General features: G+C 33.8%; 2 protein-coding genes across 2 annotated transcripts in view; one reads left to right on the forward strand and one right to left on the reverse strand.

Annotated features, from left to right (window-relative positions):
• The window catches only part of LOC127153371 (NLR family CARD domain-containing protein 3), a 269389-nt gene that overhangs the window by 80706 nt on the left and 167738 nt on the right, over nucleotides 1–20945 (forward strand). The gene's annotated exons all lie outside the window — the stretch shown is intronic.
• The window catches only part of add3a (adducin 3 (gamma) a), a 45443-nt gene continuing 33545 nt past the window's right edge, over nucleotides 9048–20945 (reverse strand). Inside the window, 2 exon segments of the mRNA XM_051095520.1 lie at nucleotides 9048–14834; nucleotides 19003–19092. Coding sequence (XP_050951477.1) covers nucleotides 14587–14834; nucleotides 19003–19092 — 338 coding nt within the window. The 3' untranslated portion in view covers nucleotides 9048–14586.

Raw genomic sequence — 20945 nt, forward strand, 5'->3', positions numbered from 1 at the left:
AAATAATTTGAGAACCACTGCTCTAGTGACACAAATACAGTTCCTAAGAATGCATAGACCTTAGAACATGTTACACAGCAGAGTCGGGTTACCAATCAATGGTTGTTTTTCTCCCTTCGAGAAGCACAATGGCATCAGTGTGACCTACTGCTCGATATAGTTGCCCTGAGACTGATGCATTACATGCACACAATGGGCTTATCTCACAAGGAGGCCAGTGTGTGTGCGTTATGACACAGGGTCGTCCTGGATTAGACGGCCGATCGGTCCTCATTGTGCACGCTAAGATATCCTGAGAGTTCACAGGACTGGGCGGCTCTCACAGTATTGCATTACAGGAAAGAGAGAACCAACAGGTACAAAATAAACCTAAATATGATCTCACGCTTTTCCCTCCCCTTTCTTTCTCTTCGCTCCCCTCCCTCCATTCTTGGCAACCAGCCGTCACACGGGAGACACATTGCACGAGTCCCTCCTTTTTATTTCCCCCCACTGCATTCTCTCTGAGCCATCCTGGCTGGTAAAGGGAGGAAGAGATGCAGTTGGATATTTGGCGGTGTTGTTTCGGTGCCCTAATCCCTTTTTAATATCAGATTTAGGAAGGAGGCAGAGAGGGACTGGTGAAGGCAGAGCCAGATCCCAGTCAGCGCTGAGTTGGCCTCCTAGAGTCTTGCTGCAAAGTCATTCTGCCTAAACACAATCCCCTTCAGATACTCATAGCGGCCTGTCCTCATTTAGGGCTGATGGGAGTGTGTTTATCATTGCATTGCTGACATGGCTTGGGATCTGTTTGGCTCCAATTCAAGAAGCTTCTGTTGTCTCTGAAACAGGCTCGGATTGAGGCCAGTTACAGTCTGACTGGTGCTAATTTTAGTCCCGGCTTAAGTGGAATTGCAGTGTAATATATTTGGACTCGCATGCTTTGCTTCTAATTATAAAACAAAGCTGTTGTAAAATAGCCATTACAAAATGGATAGTTCTGGTCCTGGTCAATGGTCTGGAATATAGCTGTGACTACAATACAGTTTTGTGGCTATCAGTTAATGTCTTCTAGGACCGAAATCATCAAAATGCTAATGAACTTCAAAAAGATTCAAATCTATTCAGATACGCAAAAATATTTGTTCATAGTGGTGCATACAATATTTTGTTCAAAAAAATAGTAGGTGTGTTTCCAGTACATGATTGCGCCAAACTTTTGCGATACATTATAAATGTTGAAAAAAAAAATCTATTGCAAAATGATGCTGTTTCCATTAACCATTGTTATGTGGCCAAAACATAATTTTTTTCTTCTTGCAATAAGCCATTGGTGGGTTTATGTATATCGCAGCCCATGGAATGTGAACTGTACGAGGGATCCCCTCCAAAAAACGTGTTTTACCCCCCGGAATGCGATTTTTACTGGGGGACCCCCCTCGAAATGCGATTGGGCTAGTTTTGAGTAGCAATTGGGAGAGTTTTGTCGTGAAAACCTGGCAACCCTGCACCGCACTAGCCAATATTTTTAAATTCAAGGATCAAATCAATATGTCAAGAAGGTTTACAGAACATGGTATCTGGCTGTCCATCTAAAGACCAACATGGACCAAATTTACACTGTAGCTGGTTTCTTCTAAGTTGGTCTTTAAGTGGTCAACCAGCCATTATGTTCCAAAAAACAGCTTGACCCCTTGGTATAAGCTGGTTTGTTTATGGTCCAAGATGGTCTACCATCTTATCACCAACTTGGACCAGAACAAAACCATCTACCAGCTGCTCTGCGTTTTTCCCATGGAATTGGGCTACTTTACACTGTTTCCACGAGTTGTTTTTTATGTCCACGGATTTAAGCGACCCCAGTAACGTTATATTTAGCCCTTGGAATGCAAACTGTACCATGGGAACCCCTCCAAAAAATGTGTATTTTTCCCCCCGGAAAGCGATTTTTACTGGGGGACCCCCCTCGAAATGTGATTGGGCTAGTTTTGGCATATTTTGGGCGTATTTTGTTGTGAAAACCTGGCAACCCTGTACCACACTAGCCAATATTTTTAACTGAAGGAGACATAGATGTGTATTTTTAGCAAAGCTGCATGTAGAGCCGCTTTTGAGACATATGAGGTGTTTCTTGGAGGTTATAGTATAGTAAAGAATGATCATGTGATTTTTATGTTTGCAAAGTGAGTTGTAAAAGTGAAAAAAAAAACTGTTTCTATTGCAGATTTGCGAAATGTTCCTTTTTTTAATTACCTAAAAAACTTTTTGCTACATTTTTTAAATTGTTTCCATTGGGCGTAGTTTCAAATTGCAATTTTCAGTTTGTGCAATTTGAAGGGTAATGGAAACGCAGCTAGTGTGACCATATGTATTTTCCAGTCATGTCCATTAGATATCGCTTCAGTCCTCTTATATTGTATGTACACATATTTGAATTTTTTTATTGTTGTCTATAAATCCAATCTTTTCACACACCACGATTGGTCGATTGTTTACAGTGCTTGAGTGCAATTGGTCAAACTGCTTTTCGTTCATTACTTTCAGTGTTGGGAAATGTTACTTTTAAAAGTAATGCATTACAATATTGTGTTACTCCCTAAAAAAAAAAGTATTAAATTACATGGCTTAGTTACTTTTTATTGAAAGTTATGCGCTATTTTACTTTTCCATTACTTTTTAAACCTGGGTAGGGCTTGCTTGTTTGTTTTTAATATAAAAAGTGTTATTTTTTTTTTCAAATGTAAAAGCCTTTTCACACCAAAAGCCTCAGTAATGCATTACTTTACTAGTTACTTGAAAAAAAGTAATCTGATTACGTAACTTGCATTACTTGTAAAAGCGTTATACCCAACACTGGTCACCTGGACACTATAGGCAATTTAAAAATCCCAGATGTATGGTCAACCTAAATAAAATGCTGTCTAGTATAAAAAAGGCAGCCAGATTTCTAAAAACTGGCTCCAGTATGTTGGTCAAGCTTTTTTTTTTTGCAATGTGTTACCAAGTCCAGGGTTGCCATTTCCAAGTTAGTTTAACACTGTTATCGTAGGTTGTTTTTCAGGTCTGCAGGTTTAAAAGCGACCCGAATAACGTGATATTTATCCCCTGAAATGCAAATTTTACCAGGGAAACCATACTAAAAATGGTGTATTTTATCCTCTGGAATGCAATTTTGTTGTGAAAACCTGGCAACCCTGATTTGTGGGCTGTTTAGAATGTGCTGTATAATGGGAAGATTTCCAGGGACAAAATAGCAAAATCTAGACTGTCCCTTGAAAACGGGGAGATCTGGTCACCATATAGCAGGGGTTACTCCCTCGAGGTCCACTGTCCTGCAGAATTTAGCTCCAACCCTAATCTACCACACCTGAATAAGATAATCAAGGTCTTCAGGATTGCTAGAAAGTCACAGGCAGGTGAGTTTGATCAAAGTAGCTAAACTCTGCAGGAAAGTGGACCTTGGGGACTAGAGTTGAGAACTCCTGCCGTATAGTATGACAACCCTGCTGAAAAAAACCCAGCTAAAACCAGAATAAGCTGGTTGGCTGGTCTTAGCTGGTCAGCAGGCTGGTTTTAGAGGGGTTTTGGCCATTTCTTTAGCTGGCCAGGCTGGGAGACCAGCTGGAACAATCAGCTAAAACCAGCTTGACCATCCTTGCCAGACTGGGAGACCAGCTTAAACCAGCCTAGGCTGGTTTTAGCTAGGGTAATTTTTCAGCAGGGAACATCCCTCCCCTGATAGCACCTGCCACTGATTAGCATTAGCAAGTAGCAAAAGCTCATTTAGCTTGAACAAGACTTCACGAGGACGGGGGGAGTAGCATCTTGCACAAGCTGTGATGTAAACTGAAGCCTACTAGCTATTTCGAAGAAGGGGCAAGCCCTTTGATATGTTTGTAAACAGCCTCATGCTTTCTTGCCATTTGCAGAGTTACGACCAACAGGTGTGGTCTCTGGACACCTGCTTCCTAGAAATACATTTTATTCAAGTGCTTTTCGAATGTGCTGAAATGCACCTACGTTCACATGGAGACCTTGAGAGTTTAGGCGTGTATAAGTGTTATAAGTCACACTCACGCGCATCCATCTCTGTCACTTAGGAAACCTGACCCTCCTATTTACGTCCACTCAGGTCAACACGGGAGAGGGACGCACGGGAGACAATGTGCAGAGCGCAAGGGCTGATCCTGATTAACCCTCTCTGACCTACACTGTCATCCTACACTGTGTGTGTGAGAAAGAGAGAGTGCGAGCCAGGTCACCATGTGCTATTGTGGGTAGGACGCTGCTTAGGGATTGTGTCTATGTGTGTGTGTGGACGTGGACCTGCAGTGCCGTGGGCTCCATTAAAGGCATTGTCCCCTAGTTGGGACATCCTCCTACCTCCCTCCACGGTGACCCCGCTGACCTCTTTTCAGGCGTGGATGGGGTCTGCCTCTTGCTTGCCCTGGCACATGGATGGGACAGTTTCTTCCTTGATAGTAGTTGGGGGGACTCCAATACACCATCTGCTCCAGATGTCATGCCCATTGGACACCGGTTCACAGCAGGAGTTGCCACCCAAGGAAATTATACCAACAGAATATCATTTACACCCATAAAGACAAATGATCTCTTCACATTAGAAAGGCACACTGCTGCCCATTTAAAGTGGGTTCACAGCTGCTAACATAAAATATATTGATTTTAGTTTAGTTAGAAACATCAGAGCAGGTCATATATATATATATATATATACACACACAACTAATTACATCTTATATGATATTCAAGCACACACACACACACACACATATATATATATATATATATATATATATATATATATATGTATATATAACAAAATATATCTAATATATATTATTAAATGTGCAAATATGTATTTATGTTTATTTATAATCTTTAAGTTAATATATATACGAATATATATTTAAGTTGTGTGTATATATATATATATATATATATATATATATATTTACAACTTATTGAATGTTATATATAAATATGTATAAGTAGAGATTTATATTTATATATATATAAATCTCTACTTATATATATATATGTCAACATGTCGTTTTATATTTATGAAATTATGTAATAATGTGTTCTATATATATGTTATATATATGTGTGTGTGTGTGTGTATATGTATATATACATGCACACACACACACACACACACACACATATATATATATATATATATGTATGTATATATATATATATATATAGATATATAGATATATATATATAGATATATATATATATATATAGATAGATAGATATATATAGATAGATAGATAGATAGATAGAACAACTAATTTAATATTACATATAATATATTTTAATATAAATATTAATATAAACAAAATTTGGTGCTTAGACAAAATAAATAGATGGAGAGGAGTGAGAGGAACTGAAGCGGGGGTGTTAGAATGACAGCGATATACTTTATATATCTATATCTATATATACTGTACTATATATATATATATATATATATATATATATATAGTCATATTAGCATAGTTGAACAGTTGAGCAAACACTTTCACGTCAACTGTAAATTTCAGGATATAAATGCAGTTCATCTGGCAGCTTTTGCTGCTCAACCAGGTTCTCGGTTTGACGTTTAGCATCATTACCCAGCGCTAAACTTGGCGAGGCTCATAAAGAACATTGTGTCCCCTGACAGTTCAGTTAGGACTGTCCACGGGAATGTACGAACAAACTGTTCGGGCTTTTCAGGGAGGGCAGGAGTGAAGCAGGAGTGCTGAAAGAACAAAAAAGGGAGTTTCTGGTCTTCGAGGGTTTTGCTGACACAAATCCACACTCCCCTAAAGCTGCAAAGAGCTTGTGGCAGTGGCCTGTAGAGGGAGCGCTTTTGTATCTGCTCCTGTATCTCTCCGTGTTTATCCCCTCTGGCTGGGCATCCATCTGGACTTGAGCTGTTTTATTGTTTTGACACTCACAGCAAGACACCGTCTGGAGACCTGGGGCCCCCATCCTTAGCTCTCTCTCTCTCATTCTAACACCCCCGCTTCAGTTCCTCTCACTCTTCTCCGGCTTAATGACGAGATCCTGCGGTCTTCCACGAAAGCCCATCTAAATGATACGACTACGAGAAACACCAGTTTCCCAGTTCGCTCTCAGTCCCTCTGTCCTCCAGGGACATCCCACGTCTGAATGGCTGTATTGTCAAAGGGCTGGTGTTTCGGCCCACTGACCAACTTCCCACAGCTCCTGCAGTCATGAGCTCATAGGACCGAACACAATGACAATACAGCTGGGGGACGAGGAGCCTTTCTTCCTGACAGGAAGGACATTTCTGGAGCACATGTGGTTAAAAAACTGCTTTGAAGCTGTGGTTTACATGGAAATGTTTACTTAACATTACCTTTGAATTCTGCTTTTGTTAAAATGATGTTTAATTAAGGATGTATTAGTAAGTATTGCTTGGAAACAGGGTGCAGAATTAACACTGGCCAAGAGCCAGAGGGAAGTAAATATTGGTTTTCAGAGAAGAATTAAACAGATCAGTTAAAAGTTTATACTTTATTAGAACCTGCAATATTAAATGTTTCAATCAAACTGTAATCAAAAGCAACTCTGTGTGGCAATGATAAGAAATTATTAATACAATTATAAATTTTATACATTGTCCACTGCTGTTACCAGTACCAGGGAGGGGGGGTGGGGTTGGTGGGTATGGAGAACCTTAGGGATTCTAGATAAGCATTGATGAAAGTACTTTTTTTTCTTTCCCTTTTTAATATAATAATAAAATGTTTAAATTTACATTAATAATAATAATAATAATAATAATAATAAAATTGAGTTTTTATTTTTATTGAGTGAACTTTTTTTGTATTATTTCAATTTCTACATTTACTAAGGAAACCAGTTTCAGCCACTGAATAAAATTGTAAAAACATCTCACAAATCTTTTTTTTTCCTTCTCAAAATTGCGAGATATAAACTTGTAATTCTGTCTTTTGATTTCATCAAACTTTATAACTCTCAGTTGCAAACTTGGATTTGCAAGAAAAATGTCAGAATTGCACAATATAAACTTGGTATTGTGAGATATATACTCGGAAAAAGTCATTGCGAGAAATAAGTCAGAAATGCGAGTTATAAACTCTGAATTGCTTGAAAAAATCAGAATTGCTAGAAAAAAAATGTCAGAATTGTCAGATATATACTCAGAATTGAGATAAAGAAGTTGGAATTGCTTGAAAAAAGTCAGAATGGCGAGATATAAACTCTGGATTGTGAGATATAAACTTGGAATTGTGAGAAACAAGTCGGAATTGCGAGAAATATGTCAGAATTGCCATACTATAAACTCCAAATTGCGAGAAAAAAACTCAGAATTGTGAAATATAAACTCAGAATTCTGAGATACAAACTCGGAATTAAACTTGGAATTACGAGAAATAAGTCAGAATTGCGAGAAATAAGTCAGAATTGACAGGAAAATAGTCAGAATTAGGCGATATAAATGGATTTTCGAGAAAAAAGTCCAAAGAAAAAAAGAATTGCAGGATATAAACTCAGAATTGCGAGATATAAACTCAGAATTGCAAGATATAAACTTGGAATATAAACTTGGAATTGCGAGATATAAACTCAGAATATAAACTTGGAATTGCGAGATATAAACTCGGAATATAAACTTGGAATTGCGAGATATAAGTCAGAATTGCAAGAAAAAAATCTGAATTGATAGGAGAAAGAAGTCAGAATTGTGCAATATCAACTGAATTTCGAGAAAAAAGTCAGAATTGCAGGATATAAACTCAGAATTGTGAGATATAAACTCGGAATATAAACTTGAAATTGCGAGAAATAAGTCAGAATTGACAGGAAAAAAAATCAGAATTGTGCGATATAAACTGAATTGTGAGAAAAAAGTCATAATTACAATACATAAACTCAGAATTGGGAGATATAAACTCAGAATATAAACAGAATCGCGAGAAATAAGTCGGAATTGTGAGAAATAAACACTGAGTTGCAAGTTATAAACTGAATTGCAAGAAAAAAAGTCAGAATTGTGAGATATAAACTCTGAATTGCAAGTTATAAACTGAATTGTAAGTCGGAATTGTGAGAAAAGTCAGAATTGCGAGATATAAACTTAATTGCGAGAAATAAGCCGGAACTGCAAGAAGTCAGAATCACAAGATATAAACTGAACTGCAAGAAAAAAGTTTTTTTTATTATCTTTTTTATTCTGTTTTTCTCAATTCTGACTATTTCTCACAATTGTGAGTTTATATCTTGCTATTATGACTTTATATAACGAATTTATTTCTCATAATTATGACTTTTTCTTAAAATTCAGATTTTATAAAATATAAAAACGTGATTAACTTTAATTTGTTATTCAGTAGCAGAAATGGGCTTCCACATTATTTGCACCCAGATATCACTGTTTTGTATTTTATAGCCGTATTTGCCAATGTTCATAAATAATCCAAAACACAGATTTAAAAAGGGTGAAACAAGAGTGTAAGAAGAAGAAAAAAACCCACAAGGCCTCTTTTATTCATTTCCATTTAATCTTGATGCTTCATATACAACCAAAACATCTTCAAAACATTCATCTGCACGGGCAAAATAATCACAAGGCTGATAATATTTGGGTCACTACAGAGGCTAATCTGAACACTTTGTCTATGCATAGGTCTGACCCCAGATCAGCCCTCAGGGCAGCATTATCCTATGGCTCTGTGAGAGTAAAATGAGCAGACTGAGGAGAATCAAATTAGATGCACAGGGAAAATGAAAGCAAATGAGGCTTGTGAGACGACCAACCTACATCAGCCTCATACTGACCACTTTGTGTGCAGCAAATCATCATGGGGGTTTGCCCCACCAACCCAGCCGCCCACGGTTTAACCAAGGCGTGAATCACACAAGTGTCTGGGTAAATGTGTTGCATACTTCAGGTGTTGCATTCATGGGAAAATGCAGAAAGGCACATCAGCACAAACACAATAGTGAAGCGCCTGCTTTCAGATGAACAGTCTGTTGCTTGTGCAAAAGAAATCAGATGCATATTCAATCTCTGAGAGGTCAAAGTGAAGAATAGACTGGATTTTCTAAACGCTGAGCATTACTTGTTAATATATGGACGTTAAAAATTCAACATACTCTTATAGTAAAAGCATTGTTTTTGCTGTAAATAGGGAATTCACTATCCTGCAGCAGGATTTGTCTTTGGTAGTTACTGGTGCATATTGGCGATAAGAGGAGTTTTGAGTTAAAAGTGCTTCACACGTACTGTAAATGCAATGGGAACGTGAGTGCTGATTATTTCATGAGAATGTGGTTGTGAACCACATACACAAGATTTTTAGGAACATGTTTTGCTGTGTCAGAGATCCCAGAACTGAAAGTGAGAAAAAGTGGTAATTTAGTGCGTTGTCTGTTTGTTTACACAGTTTTGTGAAACCACATCCTTAATGGGAGTAGCTCACACTAAAATGACAATTTGCTGAATATTTCCTCATCCAAGATGTAGGATTTGGAGATATTTAGCATTGTATCACACTTGCTCACCAATGGATTGTAGACTCATATTTGGTCATAAGCAATGGTTAGAAGTTGAAAACATCGTATGCAGCTTTTGGATTCATGAGATATTAACTTATGGACTGGAGTGGTGTGGATTACTTTAATGTTTTTATCAGCTGTTTGGACTCTCATTCTAATGGCAGTGATGTAATGCTACATTTCTCCAAATCTGTTCTGATGAAGAAATAAACTCATCTACATCAAATTAAAAATTGCGTCTCTAGACATGGCTTTTTTGGTGTTCCCGGTCAAAAATGACCACCAACCTTTTAAAAACTGCTTGTAAATCTCGTTATGCTATATTACCACCAAATATTGGATTCAATCCAGCATAGGTTTTGTATTTAGGGGTTCAAGTGCACAGCGCTGAAACCCTATTGTAATTGTTAGAATGGGCAGGGATCAACATTGTCCACCTAAAAGTGATTGTAAGTCATAGAGACTTGAAACTTGGAGGGATGGTAGTACTCAAGGCATCTACAACGTCACCAATCAGACTGATGGGGGCGCTACAGTGATCAAAAGCATGAGATCGCTCACAACTCCTAAACCTGGAGAGTGAATAATCATAATTATCGATAAAAAAGTTAAACTTTCGTCTTTCCTGTCACGACGGAATGCCAAAACGTTTGTAAGGGTTCAGAGACGCTTTTACTAAAACACCTATAACTCATGAATGGAAAGAGATATTTTCGGCAAACTCGGAAAACGTATGTAAGAGCTCAATCTGAGGTCACATAAAAAATGTGGAGCTTGACCACTTGGTGGCGCTATAACAGGAGGAAAAAACCCGCTATAACTACGCAGCCATTAGTCCAATTGACTTGAAAATTGGTATGCCGTGTCTTTGTCCGAATTGCCACAAGTGTCTTTGAGGACATGCATGTATCTCAAAAAACATGGCCGCATCGGCCAATTAAGGCTTGCTCGCACCAAGGATAACTATAAACACAACGAAAAACATATAGTTCTAAAAACTGTTCTCAGTATTACAGAATAGCAGAGTCCACATTACAGCTATAATGATAAAAGCACAGAGACACAATATAGTTGGAATCACTTTCAGAATTGTTTTTTCCAGATCATGAACGATTGACATTGACAGCCAATCAGAATCAATCCTGCTGTCATGAGCTTAGAATAAACAGACGATAACGTTAGTTGATGTGGACACTAATATAGTTATTGTTCTTGGTGTGAACGGGCCTTTAGATGAGGTTAACGGAGGCTGATTGAGACGAAACTCTGTGGGCATGTTTGACTCATGGCCCTAGAGGTCTGTAAGAATTTTTAAAGGAATTGACCACTATATGGTACTAACGTGTTTTATGCTTCTGTAATCACATTGTTTCACACATCCACACAATATGCATATCATTTGATAGATCTCCTCATGCTGAACAACTTTGCCTCAAGAACCACTGCAGCCAATCAAATCTAAAGCATGATAGCTCTCTAGGAGTAGGGTTGGGGACCCCTGTTCTAGGTCAATAATTATCCCAAAAAATAAATAAAAGTTGAATTTCACTCTTTGGATAGCTATAACGGGTCAAATAGGAAAGGGGTCTGGTCAAGTGCATTTAAAAGCTTATATCTCCAAAACAAAAACTCAGAACTTCATGGAAATTAGTGAGCACATGTAAGATGTGATCAGATCATAGGTGGTGCTATAACTGTTAAAAGTTATAAAAAACAACATGTATTTCCTTAGTAAATTGCCTGTATTAGCTGTAAATGGTCTGGTCCACCTGTAAGTGGTTACATGCTTGACATATGAAACCTAACTCCTTTTTACACACGTGCTTAAAGGCCTTAAGCACTTGGACCCCGGTAATCGCTGCTTGCAGCTATATTTCTTTAGGGAACTGGTTGATTGTAGACCTTGTTGATCTGAGCTTGTGCACCTCATGTTTGTAAGTAAAAAAGCAGCATTATTTGTAGATAATTTTGGCAATGATCAACCTCAACCTATGATCAATCAGTTCCAAAAACAAGTACAAAACCTGTGCTAATTGAAAGAAAATAAAGTTGGCATAAAGACTGAATCTAATATTTGGTAATAATACAGCATAATGACATTTACAAGCATTTTTTGGTAGGCTGGTCATTTTTGAGCAGGAATATCACAAGAGAAACAAGGTATTTTTAAAATATACAAAAATATATATTTTTTCATCAATATGCATTGTGGTACTCTCGATAATGGCGGCAGACAGTGACACAGCAGAGAAGAATTGTTGAATAAAGTTACTTTTGTTTTCTTTGCACACAAAATGTATTCTCATAGTTTCATAAAATTATGGTTGAACCACAGATGTCACATGGACTATTTTAACAATGTCCTTACTACCTTTCTAAGCCTGGGAACATTTCAGTTACATTGCTGTCTATGCAGCTCTCGGATGTCATCAAAAATATCTTAATTTGTGTTCTGAGGATAAACAAAGGTCTTACAGGGTTGGAACGACATGAGGATGAGTAATTAATGACAGAAATTTTATTTTTGGGAAACTATCCCTTAAAGTTGTTGTGTGAGCAAAGTCATTAAGTTTTAGTCCAATGCGATAACATTAATGCTTTTACCAGGGTTGCCAAGTCCACAGGCTGAAGCCATCCCAATAACATATTTAGCCCTGGAATGCTAATTTTATCAGGAGAACCCTGCCAAAAATGCATATTTTACCTCATGAAACCCTATTAGGCTAGTTTTGTGTGTTTTTTTTTTTAGTAGCATTTGGGTGGGATTTTTTGTGAAAATCTGGCAACTCTGGGTTTTACACAAAAACACATTCTAATTGTGAAAGTCTAAATGGTCCATTATGATCTTGTATCTTGAGTACATTTTAGACTAAAAATAGAAAAAAAAACACCAAATAAAGTTATTTTGAATTATGGCATTTTTGGACAAAATTATTTTGGACATGATAATAGTGGAGTGAAAATCTGATAATGTGAGCCCTACTGGTCCTATTGGACCACTTTATTGATACTTTCACTCTATCTGGTGGCCAGTTTTATCTCTTATTGTATGGAAAAGGAACAGCTTGAATATTGAAAATTTCACTGAAGAAAATTTCAGTTCTGACTAACATGAGGGTCAAGTAAACTTAACTAAACTAACCTTTGAAGTCAGACGTCCTCCTTCAGACATTCACATTTCATAACCGTGAAATGACTGTGCATGAAGAACCGAGAAATGCAATGAAAGATGTAAATAAATGCACAAATGACAACCATGGGAGTGAAATGCATGACTTCGAGTGCAACGTTTGCTTCTTAAAATAGTTTATTTGTGAATTTACACTGATTAGCAGTACATCTAAAAGCAAGTCCGTTAGATAACCATTTATATACGATTTCACAGGTCACAAAGAGGCTCGGCTCAAACTCGCATGCCAAAAGCGAACAGGCCTTCCGAACCAGAGACTAAAACAGAGAGGGCATTAGTAAAACAAGGTGCAAAAATGGGCAACAAAAACCGAGAACTTGATGCACATTCCAGTTAACGCTTCCTACACTCCCCGAAAGCAAAAACCGCAACGCGTGACGGAAACCGAAGCGAAATAAAAGGAAAACGTAAAGTCGATGTTTTTGCCCACCCCAGTTCTCACTAAATTTAAACGTGTTTTAATCCACGCCTGGCCCGCGTTCAAAAGCACATGCTATTTACACAGCTTAGAAGTGTCTGTCTCGCTCTCCGCGCCCAGTACTTCACATTGCCCACTGGGATATACGTATCTCTCTCTTTCTCTCAGTGGTTCCTTCCCCCTACGGGACGTACGACGACCACATTCGGGCCTTACGGAGTTCAAACTGAGGTCAAACTGCTAATCTGAAGCATGAAAGATTAGCTTTGGTAAACGTTCTGTCCACACAGCGGCGTCTCGTGGGACAGGGCGCAAAACAAAAAAGGGAAGATGAGTAAATCAATCCAGTTTAAGATGACAAAAACACGGTACAATGGCGTTTCTCAGTTGAAGTTTGGATGGTTATGGGATGACTTATGACTGTCATAAGGTGATATAATGAATGATTCCGTCACTGTAAAGGCCCAGAATGAAGCTTAAATGTCGGATGTGATTTGGTGATTTTTTTTTTATTTTAAATACAGTTTACAAATATATATTTTTTTCTGTATACGTTAACAAGTTTCCCTTCTCCACCCTTTTTTCAAGATTTCATATCGCTGCCAAGCTCATCCATAGACTTCTTTTCTGTTATGTATACCACGTTAAAAAGTGCAGCACAAAAATATTACTTTTTTATATATATATATCATCATCATCACTCCAGTTTTCATATATTTCCATTACATGTGTTTAGTAATCAGAGCTACTACACGATTATCAGCCGTCAGCCTTATAAATTCAGACTAGCATGCTTCGAGATTTCATTTTTCATATAGAAATGAGTACAAAACTGAATGGATAAAAACTAAATTGTTTGAATTAAAAAAAAGCTAAAATATTTTAGAGATGAAAAGTTGATGTTCACTAAAACGTGATTGTTTTGTTTTTTAAACTGTTATATCGTATGGACTGGAGTGATTCTACACAGGATCGGACCAAATTGCAAGCAACGAAAGAGACGAAATAAAACAAACCCTGTTAGCAAACGGTTTCCAGTGTGATTTTTTTTTTTTTTTTTAAGCATCTCCTGTGTAGAAACGACGGCAGGCATGAGAGATGACGTGGCGGATAGAAAAGGGGCTCATAAAAGGTCTGTATGAGAATCTAATAAACATACAAAATGAAAAAAACAATGCAGTATGGGCTCATCAACAAGATAAAATCATGTGTACACAAACATCTTCAGTCTATCATTTGCGAGAAGCCAGTTTCCCAGGAGTTTCCCCTCGCTTCTCTTTATCTTCTAACCACAGCACGTTTTTTAAAAGAGGATGTTGCTCCATTTATTCACTTACAGACTCCCAAAACAACGTGCCGTGTTTTTTTTTTTTATAAACAAACTTTAAATGACAAACGAAGACAGACAAAGCAGGCATTGGTTGTTCTCTGTCCTCTAGGCTTCCACTTTCTCTTTCTTTTTGTTCTTCTTCAGGAAGGACGGGGTTCTGAACTTCTTTTTCTTCTTGTTGGGCGATTTGGAGGGCGAGCTTTCGGGCGTCAGGGCCTCTTCGATTTTCTCTCCCGAGCGCACGTTGATCTCAACGCTCTCCACGCTGGTGGTCAGCTGGCTCACGCGCTTGATGAGCTCGTCTTCGTCGCCGTGGTCGTCTTTGCCGTTCAGCATCACGCCCGTGTGGTTCTCTGGAGGAGGAATGAGAGGAACGGGACTAATCAATCAATGTTTGGAAACCATGAACAACTTATACAGTTGTGCTGATGAATTTTATTTGGAAGATTATTTGTTTTATTGTATTATGTTATTAGCAAATTATACACTAATTATTAGAAACATTATTAACCAATGCTAATGAATTATAAAACTCTTTATTAAATTACAATATTGCTTGGCAGCCATAAATATCTGTGCTAATGAATTATTTAATTTTTTTAATTTTTAACATATTTTAAAAAATAAATTTATTGTATTACTTGTATTATTTATAAATTCTTTAAACTGCATTAACAATAAACTTATTTATAAAAATAAGAAAAAAAAAAAAGAATAATTACATTCTTTAAAAAGTTACAATTTTGCTTAGCCATCAAAAAAAAAAAAACAAACAAAAAAAAACTGCTAATGAATTTTATTTTATTTGCTAGAAATGTAGTTTGCTGTAGTTTTTTTTATTTATTGTACTAATTGGATTATTAAATATCAGAAAAAAATATGGTACTAATAATTATTACATTTAAAACTAATAATTATTACATTTATTACATATTAAACCTTTTTTAAATGACTGCATTATTGTGCTAAATTTTAATTTTAGCGTTAAAAACGAATTAATAAAAAAAACTGTATTAGTATTAATTATGTTTTTAGTCAATTTTACACTAATTATTAGAAACATTACTAATTAATGCTAATTAATTATTAAATTCTTTATTAAATTACAATATTACTTGGCAATGTTACTTAAAACTTATTGCTTTGTATTATTATTAAACTAAACACATATTTTAATTATATTAAATAATAATAATAATAATAATAATAATTATTATTATTATTAAAATAAAATAAATAAATAAATAAATAAATAAATAAATAAATAAAAATGTTTTGCTAATTAATTTTATTTGCTAGAAATGTAGTTGGTCATTGTTTTTATTTACTGTATTAATTGAATTAATAAATTAAACAAAATATCAAACATACTGATAATGATTATTACATGGCAAAAAAATACAATTATTCCATTATTGTGCCAAATTTGATTTTATTTAAATTTTTTAGCTATAGAAAAAAAATAGTTCAGTGAATATTTGTCTGCGGTGATTATTTTTTATTGTATTAATTGTGCTATTAGTAAATTACATATTAATTACAAGGAACATTAACTAACATTATTAACCAATGCTAATGATTATTTTTTTATTAAATTAAAACATCGCTTGGCAACCATAAGGATTTGTGCTAATAAATATTTATTTATTTATTTATTTATTTATCTTTAATGTATTACATTACTTGTATTATTAAACTAAAACCATTATTATAAAACAATTATTAAAATTTTGCTTAGACAATAAATAAATAAATAAATAAAATAAATAAATAAGTAAAAATAAATAAATGGATAAATAATGTAAAAAAAGTTACAATGTTGTTAGGCAAAAAAGTTGTGTGTTTTTTTTATTGGATATATTTGTTTGTGGTGGTTATTTATTGCATAATTGTATTATTAATACATTTTAAATTAATTATTTAAAAAAGAGTTAACAATAATATGATTTCTTTATTATCCTTTATTAAGTTACAATGTTGGTGTGCCATAAAAAGTTATATTTTTTAAATGCTATATATTAATAAAGTAATTAAATTATGAATACAAATAAAACATATAAATTTATGTAAAATAAATAAATTCATAATAAGTAATTATTTAATTATATCATATAATCATATAATATATATCAAGTAACATTGTAAGTCACAGCTTATTGCTTTATTTTGCATTAAACCGAGTTAAACAGAATGGCAGGTGATGACTGCATATTTCATAAAAGGCTGTATGAATATTTAATAAAAAGCTCTTTGAACTTCAGAAATTAGTAATGCCAAACATTACAGAAGTTAATCATTGCAGCATCATTACAAGAAGCTCTGGGTCAACATGTCCTGGCTTGGGCTTGACCTACACTTCAGATAAATGTGTTGTGCTGGCCATTTATGGTTGATCAGCGGTCACGTAATACGTCTGCTTGAGTAACCGGTGATTTTGATGCAACGGGTGTAGAGTGGGACAAACGCATCCTTTTTCTCCACCCCACACAACACTATCCCGTATATCAGTGTTTCTTTGTTTATGTAAGGCTTCATCTTCAGTTTATGTAAGGGTCTCTATTGTGCGTCTAGTGTCTTGCTCCTTCTGTAGTCTACTTAAATATACTCTTCTAAAACAGGAAACAGGTATTGCTTGTTTTACAAAGGCAACAGAGGAGCAAGGTAACGTCCTACAACACATCCTGCCAGAATGTTTTGCAACAAGCAGGACAGTTGATCAGAAACAATTTGAAGCTACGATGCTTAGTATCGTTTATGTACTAATACTGGATTTCTTCAGATTTTGAATTCAATTTTTCTATTTAGCTTGATTTTCAGTTTTTCTTTAAATGCAGTTTAAAATAAAAACTATACTAATATAACAAACTAAAAGTGAAATAAAAAAACAGACATAAAACTTCTAAAAATGACAAAAAACAACAAAATTACTAAAACTTTAACAGAAATAAAAGAGAAAATATTAAAACTAATTCAAGATATTATTTTTTAATTATGTTTTTCATGCATTTTATTTATATTTAATTTTATTTAAACTTCACTTACCAAAAAATTATTGTTTTAACTTATAATGTGTTTATTACACTGTATTCATAAATTCTAAACTAATTATTGAAAAAAAATCTTTAAATTTAAATTAACTTGATATACTAATATCAAAATAAAAAAGTGAAATAAAATAAATAAAAAACATATAGAAATAAACAAAACAAACAATAAAAATACTCAAACTAACTGAAATAAAACAAAATATAAAAACTGATTCAAAATATTATTTATTTTTTAATGTTCTGCATGTAATATTTATATGTAATGCTATTTAAACTTTACTTTGCTTACCGAAAATAATTTGTAATTGATTTAGCTTATAACTTGTGTTGTTTATTAATAATTACTGAAAAAAGTTTAACTTGATACACTAATATAACAAATTAAAAGTGTAATGAAAATTAATAAAAAAAAAACACTATATAGAAAAACAAAACTACTAAAAATGCAAAAAAAAAAAAAAAAAAAAAAAAAACCAACAACAACAACAACAAAATTACTAAAACTTCAACAGAAATAAAACAAAATATAAAAACAGATTCAAGATTTTATTTACATTTGTGTAATATATATATTTAATTGTATAATTTGTTTTATTAAAATAAATGTATTAAAATCATTTTATTACTTATAATTTACTTCTCCTACCAACATTTTTAATGGTTTTAGTATGATTATTGTATTATAAATAAATTCAAAAGTAATTACTGAAAAAAATCATTTAAATTTAGTTTAACTTTTATACTAATATAATGGAAACTAAAAGTGAAATTAATAAAAACTTACTAAAAATGCAAAAAATAAAACTTTAACTGAATTAAAACAGAAAATATAAAAAAACGGATTCAAGATATTTTTTTAATTACGTTTTTCAAATATTTTATTTAATTTAACCTTTACTTCACTTACCAAAAAAATGATTTTTAATCATTTAGGCTTATAGCTTTTGTTGTATATTGCATTATTGTATTATTAATAAATTCTAATTATTATTAACAAATTATAAAAAAAAAAAAATTTAACTTATATACTAACATAACTGAAACTAATTAATAAAATACTAAATTACTGAAACTGTAACTGAAATAAAACGGAAAATATAAAAACTGATTCAAGACATTGCAGATTTTTTAAATTACGTTTTTCATGCAATACTTATATGTAATTTTATTTCAACTTTACTTCACTTGCCGAACAATTTAAAATTATTTCAGCTTACAACTTAAGCGTAGTTTCAGTTTAATGAATTTCTCACTGTCGCATGGAATTTTCTTTGTTTTATTTCCCTCTTGAATTGTTACCTAGCAACCCTGGTAAACATTTGCTGCTAATATTGACATGACATGTTAACATACACAGCGCACACACGCACACACGCACACACGCACACACGCACACACGCACACACGCACACACAGCACACACAGGTCACAGTAGTAGTTGAGTGAGACAGCCGGCTCTTTAAGTGCATTATACCTTCTTTAGCTGGAGTGTTTTGTGGAGACTGAGTTTGGGACAGTGACTGAGAGAGTGTGGAAGCGTCGTCTGACGTGAGCTGCTCGTCATCTGCAGGAGTGAGTTGGTTAGTGAACAGACAGACAGACAGACAGTTAGAGAAGTAGACAGGTTAACATGCGAGGACATCGTCACAGCTGTGAGATGCTCTTAGGACATTCAAGTTAGTTCTGTGCAAGTCACAACGTATTGATTTTTAGCTATAAGGGGCCGAGTTATAGCATTAGCATTGACTGAGTCATATATACACGGCTTTGGGAACAGGAAATGAGGTGTTCTTACAGGCAAAGAGGTATCATGCATCAGCTTAGTCTTTATTTATTAGTTTACACCAGTTTGAAAGGTAAAACACAGTTTAAGTGTTTGGGATTAGTACAAAAAACAGTGTAATTGTGAAATATTGTTACTATTTAAAAGAACTGTTTTCCATGTGAATAGATTTTAAAATCTAATTTATTTCTGTGATCAAAGCTGAATTTTCAGCATCATTACTCCAGTCTTCAGAGGTCATTTTAATATGCTGATTTGCTGATCAAACAACATTTTAGGTTATTAATTAATATTAATATTTTTGTGGAAACTGTGACGCATTTTTACAGGATTCTTTTAGTTTTCAGGGCTTTAATAGTTTTAGCTTGTGTTGTTTACTGCATTATTGTATCATTAATAAATTCTAAACTAATTATTAAAAAAATAATTTACATTTAGTTTAACTTGATAAACTAACATAACTATAACTAAAAGTGAAATAAAAAAACTATATATAAATAAACAAAACTGCTAAAATTCTTTCAATTTAATTTCTATATTGTTTTTTTTATCAATTTTATTTCACTTTTAGTTTCAGCTATATTAGTACAATGGCGTTTTAGTGCCACGTTAAAAAAAAAATTACTTTATTCGAGAATAAAGTCAAAATTACAAGAATAAACTTGAAATATTACAGGAATAAAGTCGAAATACTACGAGAATGAAGTCAAAATATTACAAGAATAAATTTGAAATATCAAGAATAAAGTCAAAATATTTTGAGAATCAAAATTACGAAAATTAATTTTCGTAGAGATTAAAGACAGCATTTTAATACGTTAAAAATATTAAATAAAAATCGAAAGTTGAAATACTATGAGAAAAGTCAAAATATTTTGAGAATAAAGTCAAAGTACTTAGAGAATAGAGTCAAAATATTACAATTATAAAATTGAAATATTACAAGAATAAAGACCAAATATTTTGAGAATAAAGTCAAAATTATGAGAATAAACTTGAAATATTACAAGAATAAAGTCAAAATATTTTGAGAATAAAGTCAAAATATTACAAGAATAAAGTGAAAAAGTCAAATATTTTGAATATAGTCAAAATTACGAGAATAAAGTCTAAATTGCGAGAATAAAGTCAAAATACTACGAGAGTAAAGTTGCAATTATGAGAATAAAGTCAAAATATTGTGAGAATAAAGTCAAGATTAAAGTATGGCGGTCTTTTAGTATGTTAAAAATAAAAATCCAAGATTACGAGAATAAAGTCGAAATACTACGAAAATAAAGTTGTAATATTTCAAGAATAAAGTCTAAATGTTTAGAGAATAAAGTCAAAATTACAAGAATTTGCAGCAATTACAAGAACAAAGTCGAAATACTACGAGAGTAAAGTTGAAATTACGAGAATAAAGTCAAAATATTATGAGAATAAAGTCGGAGTACTAAAGCTGTAATATTTCAAGAATAAAATCAAAATTACTAGAATAAAGTTGAAATGTTTCGAGAATAAAGTCAAAATTATGAGAATTCATTTGTAACAATTCCGAAATTAAAGTTCTAATATTAGATTTATAATAGAGTATATCGTAGCCTATAGCACATACAAATGGCCCAGACCGGGAGCACCATGAGATAGTCTCA

This window comes from Labeo rohita, chromosome 22, assembly GCF_022985175.1.
Source record: "Labeo rohita strain BAU-BD-2019 chromosome 22, IGBB_LRoh.1.0, whole genome shotgun sequence".
NCBI lineage: Eukaryota > Metazoa > Chordata > Actinopteri > Cypriniformes > Cyprinidae > Labeo > Labeo rohita.